This window comes from Saccopteryx bilineata, chromosome 5, assembly GCF_036850765.1.
Source record: "Saccopteryx bilineata isolate mSacBil1 chromosome 5, mSacBil1_pri_phased_curated, whole genome shotgun sequence".
In the NCBI taxonomy this organism is placed as follows: domain Eukaryota; kingdom Metazoa; phylum Chordata; class Mammalia; order Chiroptera; family Emballonuridae; genus Saccopteryx; species Saccopteryx bilineata.
The window spans coordinates 160,207,981-160,220,641 of record NC_089494.1 but is presented as its reverse complement, the minus strand read 5'-3'; the positions used below and the strand labels follow the sequence as shown (position 1 = coordinate 160,220,641).

Here is a 12,661-nt window from a genome sequence, read left to right as displayed (position 1 = left end):
TTGACAGAACCAAAATCCCTGATACTTCAAGGGGACATGTTAGGTGATAACAGTGAAAGACATCTTGAGGAGCAAAGAATGGGAAATAACTTCTTGGTTAGCCGCTTCAAATAGATGCCTTTCCTAGAGGAAGGCAAAGGGCAGAAGAGGGTTAACTTGCCAAGTGCCTCCTTCGCATAAGGCATGGCCCTGTCACTTGCTCTAAATTACCTCTTGTTAATCCTCGCTATGATCCCATAAACTGTGTAGTATTAGCTACACTGATAAGGAAATCAAAGCTCAGAAAACTCAGAGAGATTAAACATTTGCAGACGGTCACATGACTAGGGCTGGTGCTGAGCTGGGATTGAGACCTAAATCCGTGCAACTTTAAAGCTCATTCTCAATATTCCTTAGTGATGTGTGTATGAAGGTCTGGCAGGAATTCTGTTCTTCACAAGGCCTGCCCTCAGGAGAAAATATTTTGCCAGTAGAATTGATACAGGGAAAGCAATTGACAAAATCCAACACCTATTCATGATAAGTACACTCACTAAACTAGGAATAGAGGGGAACTCCCTCAACTGGATGAACAATATCTACAAAAAATCTACAGCTAAGTTACTGGTGAGAAATGTAAAGCAAGGTAAGTATGTCCCTCTCACGGCTGCTTTTCAAGATTGTATTGGAAGTCCTAGCTAATGAAATAAGGAAAAGAAATAGGTATATAGATTGGGAAAGAAGAGTAAAACTGTCATTGTTCACAGATGACATGATTGTTCATGTTGGAAATCTGAAAGAATTTGAAAACATGCTCCTGGAACTAGTTAACAATTATAGCAAGGTTATAGGATACAAGGTTAATATACAAAAGTAAGTTGCTCTCCTCTAGACTGGCAATAAACAAGTGGAATTTGAAATTAAAAACATTGCCAATTACACGAACACCTTAAAAATAAAAATTCAGGTCTAATGAAATATAAAATCTGTATGGGGAAAATGTGAAAACACTAATGAAAGATATCAACAAAGAATTAAATCAATGGAAAAATATTCTGTGTTCCTGACAGAAAAACTCAATGGTGTCAAAATGTCAGTTCTTCCCTACCTGGTGTATCGATTCCACATGATCCCAATAAAAATCTCAGCAAGTTCAGCAAGTTATTTGTGGGTATTAACAAACTGGTTCTGAAATCAGTTTATATGGATGACAAAAAAACCCAGATTATTCACTTCAGTATCAAAGGAAAAGAACAAGTTGGAGAGCTAACATTACCCAACTTCAAGACTTACTAAAAAGCTACACCAGTTAAGACAGTGTGATATATTAGTGCAAGAATGGACAAATAGATGAATGGAGCATCTACATAAATATAATCAACTGATTTGGCAAAGGAGCAAGGGTCATTCAATGGAGCAAAGTCTTTTCAATAAACAATGCTGGTATAACTAAACCTCCAAATATATATATATATATATAAAATCTAAGCACAAACCTTATGCCCTTCACAAAGATTAACTCAGAATAGATTATAAACTTAAATATAAAACACAAAACAACAAAAACTCTAGAGGATAACATACAAGAAAACATAGGTGACCTTGGATATGGTCATGCCATCTTAGATCCATGATCCATGAATGTAATAATTAATAAGCTAGATTTCATTAAAATGAAAATTTTTATGCTCTGCAAAGAAGATTGTTAAGAAAATGAGAAGACAAACCATAGATTGAGATAAAAATATTTGCAAAAGACATATCTGACAAATGATTGGTATCCTAAATACACAATAAACACAACAATAAAAAAACAACCGATAGAAAGATGGACAAAAGACCTGAACAGACACCTCAGCAAAGAAGATATATAGATAGCAATGAAGCATATAAAAAGTGTCCCACATAATATATGATTAGGGAATTGAAAATTAAGACAACAACAAGATATTACTACACACTTATTAGAATGGCTAAAATCCCAAAATGCTAACAACATCAAATGTTGGCATGAATGTGGAGCAACAGGACTCACACTCACTGTTTGTGGGAATGTACCAACCATAAAAGACAGTTTGGAAGTTTCTTGTAAAACTATACTTACTATTACCATATGATCCAGCAATGGAGCTTCTTCATATTTACCCAAATTAATTGAAACTTTTGTCCACACAAAAACTTGCACATGGATGTTTATAGAAGCTTTATTCATAATTGTCCAAACTTGGAAGCAACCAAGATGTCCTTCAGTGGATGAATGGATAAATAAGTGTGGTGCATGCAGACACTAGAATATTATTCAGTGCTGAAAGGAAATGAGCTATCAAACCATAAAAAGACATGTTAGAAACTCAACTGCATATTGATTGCTACGTGAAGGAAGCCAATCTGAATAGGCTACATACTGTGTGATTCCAACATTCTGGAAAAAGCAAAACTATGGAGACAGTTAAGAGATGAGTAATTGCCAGGTCTTAGAGGAGAGGGAGGGAGGAATATATGTAGCACAGAGGATTTTTAGGGCAGTGAAACTATCCCGAATCTACTGCAATAAAGGACACATGTCATTATACATCTGAAAAACCCACAGAGTGTACAATACTATGAGTGGACTCTAATGTAAACTATTACTTTGACTGATAATGTTGTGTTAATGTAGGTTCATTGATTGTAACTTTTGTGCAGCAAGATGTCCATAGGAAGGGAGGTTGTGTGTGTGTGTGTGTGTGTGTGTGTTATGGGAACTCTCTGATACTGCTCAATTTTGCTGTAAACCTAAAATTACTCTAAAAATACTTTTTCATTAATTATAAAAATAGAGTGTGGGAGGTTGACCCGGAGATGACAATGGTAAGATGAGCTGGAGGAGAGATGCTGAATGCAGGAGAATAAGTAGATATTTAGTCCAAGTGAGAGGTGGAAGGGTTTCAACTGGGGCCATTAAATTATGGGTTGTATTTACAGAAAAGAATGGAGTGTGTGACTGTGCTTCCTTCCAAGAGGGAATGTATCTGGGAGCTTCCAAACAAAGTCATAACGGTGGAAGTGTTGAGGAAATGTTTAGGGGTAGGAGCAGTTAAGGAGAAAAGGGAAATACATAATGACTTTGTGGTATTTAAATAAATCAGCTTCCTGTTGGGTCTCCCCCCATCTCCATGACCAAACTCACACCAGCCCTTTGGTATGCCACAGACCGCCCCACAGGAGACCCTACTGCCATCCCAAACAGTTCCCACCATGGCAAGTGGTGGTGGCTGGGCAGAGACAAAGGCTGTGAAAGAAATTTCCCCAGCCTGCTGCTCATTCTCTATTCACATTTCAGATAAAGTAACGGTGCTGCTGGTCATGAACCTCACATTATCGGAAAGCCAGGAGGCCGCCCTCTGTTCTTGACACATTCCTCTTTAAGTCATAACCTCTCAGCCCTGTGGTCAAATGAATCCCGGTACCCAGCACTGAAAGGCTAGTTCCCTCTAGGAATCCTGCCAGTGCAATGGTACCTCAATCTGAAGACAAATTACAAATTAAAAAAAAAAAAAATTCCCCAGACTCTCACGTCTGCCCAAACACATCATTTCCTGAAAGGACACCCCTCCCCAGATTTGAGATGCAGACTGGCTTATCCTCAAAATGTGCCAGCCTCCTTTCCCAGGGCAGGGCCAGTGTTGTTCTTGGAAAGAGAACACCTTTCAGCTGTGTTACCACCTGCATGTTTCACGGTCTGTAGCTCCCTAAAACCCATCAATAATGCAGAACAGATAGACCTATCACCAACAGAAAACCCTAAGACTAAGCATGCTAGTGATAGGTTTGGGGAGAAGCAGTGTTTAAGTTGCTATTAATGCCAAGAGTTTTCAAAGACTGTGTTTCTAAAGTCATCAGAAGAACAGAAGTGTCCTTGTCAGCCACTGTTTCTTTAAAAATGAGTCACACAAATAGCCTCATGCCATAAAATCTGCTCGTGGGGAAGTCTTGGTAACTAATACCTATGGCAGTGGTAAGAGTCCAGGCGCTGGGACACAGGGGAGAGGGAAGTTCTCATTCTGCCCTCAGTGTTCTCCATCTGAAAAACGCAGTATTTGGAGCCCACCCTCCCCCTCTTTTCTGGAACCATCACTTCACGAACCAATCTGATTCCCTCAAGGAATGTCTGTTGCAGCTGCTTTTGTCTCTTCTGGCCACTGTTATATTTCCTCACCCTATGCATTCAGACTTCTGGAAGTTATTTGATTTAAAAAACCACTTCTCTGCGATGTAACCTATACAGACCATCCTGTCCCATTCCAGTATTTAGAGACTTTATGATTTTTCCCCCACAAGGCATATGAGTGAGAAATAAGGAGACTGTGACAGTTGCGCAATTGCAGAACAGAATCGATTCAGTAATGGGGACAGTCGCAAAGACTCTGGGGGTGGCCGAGGAGGGTCTATCATACGTGAAGTGAAAGCCTTTACTTACAAACACGTCCATGAGCAGATGTTCCAGCGTCACTTCAAAGTCTTCCAGTTTGGCAGCGAATGTCATAATGAGCGTTTCGACTAGTTCTTAGGCTGACAGCCCAAACCTGTAAATTCTCAGTTCAGAAAACACTGCTGGCGTCAAATTTAGTCACAAGGCAGAATTGCCACTAATGGGAAGTAGAAATCCTTAAAACAAAACAGACCACTGCAGACAGTACAGCTGGTGCTTTGTAACCAGAGATCTTAAAGTATTTAAAAAAAAAAAAAAAAAGAGCCGACCCTGGCCGGTTAGCTCAGTCGTTAAAGAGCATCGTCCCAAAAATCACAAGGTTGCAGGTTCGATCCCTGGTCAGGACATACACGAGACACGCTCAATGAGTGCACAACTGAGTGGAAAAACAAATGAATATTTCCCTTCCCATTGCCCTCTCTCTCCTTTTCTCTCTCTGTCTCAATCAATAAATAAAAAATTAAGCCCTAGCTGGATAGCACAGTTGGTTGGAGCGTCATCCAGAAGAGTGGAGGTTGCCAGTTTGATTCCTGGTCAAGGTACATACAGGAGCAGCTCCTTGTTCCTATCTTTTTCTCCCTGCCTCTCTCTCTCTCTCTCTCTCAAAACAAAACAAAAGCTGTATTAATGGTGCTATGGGACCCAACTGGACTAAAAGTAATATCACCAGGTAAAGAATCAGCCCACTGCCTGCTCTTTATAACTCCACAGTCTGAGGCACTGGGAAAAATGCAGGGAACCTCAACAGCGGGTGAAAGAGAAAGAGACAGTGAGATGGAGTGAAAAGCCAAAGCAAGGAAAAAATGCAAGAAGCCGTCTGACTCTGATATTTATAGGGCCACATGTTTTTGACTCGAGCCATTTCTTGGTTCATTTATGACCTTTCAATAAATGGCCAAACACACTGGAGTGTATTGTAGATGGGGGCAGTGGGTCCCACAGAAGTTGGCTGTGACCAAGGCTTAGGCAATTCATACAGACATGCCATCAATAGTTCTTTGTGAAATACGCATCAGACCTTGTTCTGTACGCGATGACAGAAAAGCACATAGTCTTGTGAAAAACAAGGAAACGAAAATTGTGGGGGTACTAAATTTTTCCTCAGAATATTATTAGATCCCTTACACTCTCCCTCCCCTCAATCCTCCCCAGCCCCTCCTCTGCAAGAGTAGACAAACATCAAGGAAAAAAATTTAATCTTTTGTGTCAACTCCTCAAGCTTCTGCCAGTTATAGAACATTCATGAGATCTTGAAAATGTCATTACTCCTTTTCTGCTTCCAGAGTTGGCTTCATTTTTTTACTTAAAAAATTTGAACCACGGTAAAACACAACATAAAATCCACTGTCTTCACAATTTTTTAAATGTAAAGTTCAGGATTGTTAAGCACCTCCACATCATGATGTGACCAATCTCCAGAGCTCTTTTTGTCTTATACAACTGAGCCTCTGACACTCATTAAATAATAATGCCCTATTCTCCCTGCCTCCCAGCCCCTGGCAACCAGCATCCTCCTTTCTATCTCTCTGGGTGTCACCACTCTCGATACTACATATAAGTGGAATCAGATAATATTTGTCTATTTGTGACCAGCTTATTTCACTCAGTATAATGTCCTCGAAGTTCATTCATGTTGTAGCATGTGTCTGAAGTTTTTCCCCCTTTCAAGGCTGAAATCTTGTATCTTAAGAAAGATCACTGCTTTGGACAGCTTTCTAGGCTTGTGAAAATCTCTTAGGAACACTTGAGTGTCAAACCTAGAGTGGCCATTCTTGCTCTGACTGTTGTATGAAAAATAGCCTTGGTCTGCAAGGGAGTCCTGTCCTATTTCCTAAACAATTTCCAAGTTTCACAATCCATGCAAACTCCAACCTCTGAATCCAGATACAGTATGCCACTTAGTAGTCAATACTAATATCAAAGAATAAGATAGTTTACATGAAACTGAGAAAAAACTGTAGTCTTTTCTCTAAAATACAACTTTCCCTATTCTTGTCAGAGCTCTATAAAGTGGGAACAGATGAAACTCTCTAATTTAGTATCTTTCTGTGAATTTTCATTTTCCCAAAGGAGATATAGACCCACTTAAATTGACACTTAACATTTGAACAAAGCAACCATAAATAAAGGACAAAGGAAAAAAATTTATTAGAAAGCATCATATTATTTCTAAAGCGATTTGGAATCTGTCCGAGAAGTTTAGCTTGACAGTTGGTCATAAATTAAACATAAGTGTTCTTTGAGTTATGGTTTGGATTCTGTTTTGGGGCCTCTAATAGAAGAATTAGAGTGGGCTTTATGACAGGCATCTCTTGTTAGGCAAAGGCACAAGGGAGGGGGCCCAATACTATGATGAATAGTTTCAATAGCCAAGAATATATAGAAAATATATTTCCTTGATGAGCAAACTCATATTCACAGACTGCATAATTTGGGCAGTGTCAGTGGTTAGTATCCTTGAGCTAGGTCTCTGAGGAGGATGTATCAAGAACATCCTACTATTGGGAACTAAATCAGCTATTGTGTTTACTATGTCTGTACTTGATGCAATGACCAGAGCGAGCAATGTCAGCAACAAAGACTCAACTCGCTGTTGCCATCTTTTGTTAAAACTACAGCTGCCGATCCTGGCCGGTTGGCTCAGTGGTAGAGCATCAGCCTGGTGTGTAGAAGTCCCAGGTTCGATTCACGGCCAGGGCACACAGGAGAAGCACCCATCTGCTTCTCTACCCCTCCTCTCCTTCCTCTCTCTCTCTCTTCCACTCCTGCAGCCAAGCCTCCATTGGAGCAGTTGCCCTAGGTACTGAGGACGGCTCCATGGCTTCCGCCTCAGGTGCTAGAATGGCTCCGACCACAATGGAGCAATGCCCCAGATGGGCAGAGCTTCGCCCCCTGGTGGGTATGCTAGGTGGATCCTGGTCGGGCACATGCAGGAGTCTGTCTGACTGCTTCCCGGCTTCTAACTTCAGAAAAATACAAAAGAAAAAACAAAACAAAACAAACAAAAATAAAAAACACAAAACTACAGCTGCCATCAGGTCCTTAAACAGCCACATGTCTCCCATCACCGGATAAGATGGGAGAACCATCCGCGGTATAACCAGGGATTACTGGGGAAGACATGTGACATAAATGCAGTATTTTTCTGGTCTTTTAGAGACCTCAGGAGGGCTTTCCAAACCAGGTTGGCTCTTGCCCCTTTCCTTATGAATTACACTTGGACAAAGAATTTTGAATAGCTGGAATTTCATAAAAGATGAACTTGTTTATTTCATTAATCTTCTTCTTGGAATGGAAAAGAAATCAACTGATGAAGAGCAGTTAATATTTTTCATCTAAGGCAGTCTCCCATTCCCAGCACTGACTTTACACATTATTTTCTAAGACAAATTCTTAAACTTTAAGGGCAGTCCACAACAGTGATTTCTTCTGGAATATAAACAACAAACTTCAAGGAGAAGAAACTGCATAATTTGGGAAGTGTCAGTGTTTAGTATCCTTGAGTGAGGCCTTTGGGGAGGATTTATCAAGAACTTCCTACTTTTGGGAACTAAATCACTTTAACCATTTCCAAAAGGGAGAAAGTGACCAGAGGGGAGTTAAGATGAAGAGACAATGACGAAATTAGTAGTGGGTGGTGGATGTCATTCATAAGAGATATTTATTACGAGTTCTGGTATTAGTGGATAATATATTGAGCCATGTGGGGTAAATTGTTATGTTAGAAGCAGAAGGACCACAGCAGAGCAAAGGCAGGGAAATCCTTGAAGACACATGATTATAAAGTCAAGTTCACTGCCATCAGTGCTTATCAGTAGATGAAAATATGGTAAAAATGGCTTGGCAGACGAATGGGAAAGCTCTTTTAGTAACTATATTATGTCTAATTGATATACATTTTGGGTAACTAGAGAAGTTTTGTTGATGCTTATATAAAATCTGAACATTTATTTGTTCATTTGTTTATTCATTCTTTTGACAAATATTTATTCTAAAACTGGGCAAGATACTGGGATGTGTATTAGTTCTGCTAAGAAGATTAAGACAGATCTTCTCCAAGACCTTATAGTCTTGAGAAGACATGGCAAGATGTAATTTTAAACAGTATCTCCCTTTACCTGCGGAAGATAATGTTCTAAGACTCTCAGTGGATGCCTGAAACTGCATATAGTACTAAACCCTACACACACACACACACACATACATATTCTATACATACATACCTATGATAAAGATCAACTTATAAATCAGGAACAGTAATAGATAATAACTAATAATAAAATGAAATAATAATAACAATATACTCTAGTCAAAATTATGTGAATGGCTTTAGGGCCATTATTAAGTAAATAAAATAAGGGTGACTAGAACATAATCACTGACGCACCACAATAGTCGATGAGATAACCTAGATGGCTACTGAGTGACTAATGTATGGGAGGAATGATAGTGTAGAGACGCTGGAGAAAGGGATGATTCGTGTCCCTGGCAGGATGGAGTGAGACGGCACAACATTTCTTCACACTACTCAGAAAAATGCAGTTTAAAACTTATGAATTGTTCATCTCTAGATTTTCCATTTAATATTTTTGGACAGTGGTTGACTGTGGGTAACTGAAACCATGGATAAATGGGTACTACTGTACTATCTTTTGGGGGGTATTTGAAAGAACAGTGGACTTTCTTATTGGGAGCACTTACTCTGGGACTTGGGAGACAAGGGAGAGCTCGCTAACAAAGGGGTAAAGGCGACCATTCCCCTCGCCGCATGGGAAAGCCAGTAAGCAGTAATGAGTGAGGTACAGAGCACACCTGAGGAAAAGGTTTGCAGCAGTTCGTGATAGGAGTATGGCTGGGGCCATGATAGACCCAAGGGTTTGAACCCAGAGACCACTGGGTTTGAGGAGGTGGCAGACAAGGACTCAATAGTGGCAGCATAGGATCCTGATTTCACCCCACAGACATCACTTTGAAGGTGTAAATCACAGTGGGAAAAAAACAAAACACTTTATCCATTGATGAAAGATTAGTGACCACAAGACAAGGATCTGACTCATACCATCATGCTAGGGCTCAGGAGAACAATTAATCAGCAACATACCTTATCTGTTAGGCAAATGTGAGAATTTGTTCTGCATATTTAAATAACCTTTTTTGGTTATTTTTTCCCCATTGATTTGAGAAAGAGAGAAAGGGGAAGAGAGAGAGAGAGAGAGAGAGAGAGAGAGAAGCATCAACTTGTTGTTCCACTTAGTTGTGACTCATTGATTGCTTCTTTTTTAAAAATTTTTTAAATTTTTTATTTTTTCTGAAGTTAGAAGTGGGGAGGCAGTCAGACAGACTCTTGTATGAACCTGACCAGGATCAACCCAGCATGCCCACCAGGGGGTGATGCTCTGACCATCTGGGGCATTGCTCTGCAGCAATCAGAGCCATTCTAGCACCTGAGGTGGAGGCCATGGAGCCATTCTCAGTGACCGGGCCAACTTTGCTCCGATGGAGCCTTGGCTGCGGGAGGGGAAGAGAGAGACAGAGAGAAAGGAAAGGAGGAAGACAGATGGGCGCTTCTCCTGTGTGCCCTGGCCGGTAATTGAACCCGGGACTTCCACACGCCGGGCTGACATTCTACCACTGAACCAACTGGTCAGGGCTGATTGATTCTTTAATGTACACTGACCTGGGATTAAATCTGTGACCTTGGTGCACCAGGATGACACTCTACTGAGCAACACGGCCAGGTCTGATTATGTTGTTAAATTTAGATTTTCTATTTGAATCTTGAGTGACCACTTTATTCTCCCATATTTATGAAAAATCTTTCACAGTAGGCTTAACATTTTGGAAATAGGACTCAGATAAAAAGAAAGTCTCTGGAGGGTAGGAATTGGCTAAATTCCCTGTACAGATAGGAAGCGAGTGTCCCCTCAGTCCTCCTTAAGGAAACTGTGGGTAAACCATCCTTTTAGAGAGAACTGTGTTATGCTGCAGCCCTGAGAATAAATCTCCACTTCAAAAGTGTGAGCACCCTGCAGAGGTGAGGTCCTTGGTTCAACTAGCTCATAGTTCTATTCACATCAAACAATCTCCGTTAAGTGCAACGGTGTGCAAGCCTGAGGCAGTGAGCAACATGCAAAATGTTTTTCTGGAATGGGCTCTTTGTGACCCTAGTACAGTGATTTTCTGCTCAGCAAAACCATTTATGTGAAGGTCAGGTACAAAGCAGTGGATTGCACCACCATAAAGTTGATCTGAATTGGTCGTTAAGATAACCTAGTTAACCATTTTTATGCCTTGATTAGTGAGGCTAAACAGAAATTTGAAACAAAGATTATATAATTACTGGGATTTAAAAAAAAAAAAAGCAAAACCAGTGGCTTTTACCTTAATCGTTCCATTATGTTCTATGGACGCAGTTTATACTTCAACCACCCCCTCAACGATACATGTGAAAGCGATGGATATGAATGTCTTATTGATGTACCATAAAGTTTCTGCCTTAACTTACAACTAGAGAGAGGATTTTAAAAAGATATTATGCGTGTTTAAATAAAACAGGCTTTTTTGATGGCCTCACAGACAGCTGCCTGCCTGAGTCTAGTTATAAAGGCTCTCCTGTCTGGTCTCGCTGTCTCTCAGGAGCCTTGCTTGTATAGGGCCCCCGCAGGCTGGCACTGCAGTGGATCAGGGCAGTGGGATCAGCAGACGTACACACAGTGCCTGCCTCATTCCTCCTGAGTTCATGTTAGATGGCTTACACAACCAATTTTGTCTTCTCCATTCACAATGCAGTTTCGATTTTGACAGCCTCTCTGACAAGGACAAAGGCTCTATTCCTTCACATCTGTCTCACCCACACCAGTCCAGCCCTGCCTCCTACACCCTGATACCCGGCCTGTTCACAAGGATGAATTTTAAGACTTTCAAAACTAACAAGCAGTGAAATTGGTGTCAGGCACATGCAGTGGTGCTCTGGGCTTATGATGGAAACACATAATAACTTGCCTGATCTTTCAGGCTTGCCACCTGTCATTGGCTCTGCTGTTTGGAGTAAAAGGGACCTGTAAGAAATTCTGCCATCAACACGAGCAGGGCAAACCAGGAACGTGCCAGAATAACCAACTCAGCCCCAGTAGCTGCACTCGATAATGAATACAGGTTGTGGGAGCACAGAGCCTTGCTATGTTCTCCCAAATCTTTTAGGAACGTTTTTGATGGCTCTTGATCATTTGTAAAAGTTACAAAGGATGTAAAGATTTCCATGACTTACAGTGTTGTTTTTGAGAATAAACTTGATAACTCTAGATAGAGCACTTAGAGTTAGTCTGAAATGAGAAGATACATACATTATTTCAGACAATGAAGACTATATATATATATATATATATATATATATATATTCAGGCATCAACTGTAAATAGTACTTCCTTGTCTTGAATATTTCATTTAACCTATTCCCCATTGATGAGTATTTGAATGAGTCACTAATACACAGAAAGTGTGTTTTATGTATGTGCCAAAATATTTATAATGTAGACTTCTAGAAATGGAATTGCTGGCTCAAAGTTCATGTACATTAAAAATAGATATTATACATTTCGCTTTCCATATAGGTTGTACCAGTTTATACCCCCACAATATAGAGACTGCCTCAGTCAGCCACATGGTATGAGAGCCAAGTTTAGAATTTGGGGCAATGTGATGAGTGAAAATGGAAATCTCATTTTTATTTCAACTTATAATCTCCTTTAATAAGCAAACATACTGGTTTATAAACTTATCTAATACTAATTCCCCCTTTTAAACCAAACTTTCATTGATTCAAAAGTGCCCAGCTGTGTCCCGTAAACATTCCAATAATGGGCATGAACTGACGATTAGCAACAAGACGTGTGATGCATCTATCCATAGAAGTTCACATTTAAAGGCAATCCAGGAGAATCTTTATTAATAGTTCCCTTATGCATCTCTGTATTACCTACCTACCCCAAACACACCTGTTAAGATAAATGGAAATTAAAACCACACTAAACAAGGACAAAGTGTAATATGTCCAAATATTCCCCTTCATAAAATGTCCCTTTGACTTTGCGAAGCGGTATCAAAGCAAAGAAAAAGTTGAACCTAAAAGACTTTGGACCATGATACCTAATCAGATGTAAACTGTATAAGATTGATAACATTTGTCAGCTACTCAATTTCAAATCTCCAAAA

General features: G+C 40.1%; 1 protein-coding gene across 4 annotated transcripts in view; it reads right to left on the bottom strand.

Annotated features, from left to right (window-relative positions):
* Positions 1–12,661, bottom strand: part of FRMD4A (FERM domain containing 4A) — a 681,483-nt gene that overhangs the window by 385,979 nt on the left and 282,843 nt on the right. Inside the window, exon 1 of one of the 4 annotated variants that reach the window (XM_066279105.1) lies at positions 4,439–4,649. The exons of the other annotated variants lie outside the window; for them this stretch is intronic. Within the exon in view, the coding sequence (XP_066135202.1) occupies positions 4,439–4,504 (66 nt within the window). The 5' untranslated portion in view covers positions 4,505–4,649. Of the gene's footprint in view, positions 1–4,438; positions 4,650–12,661 lie in introns of those variants that run through there. 4 annotated transcript variants of the gene reach the window in all.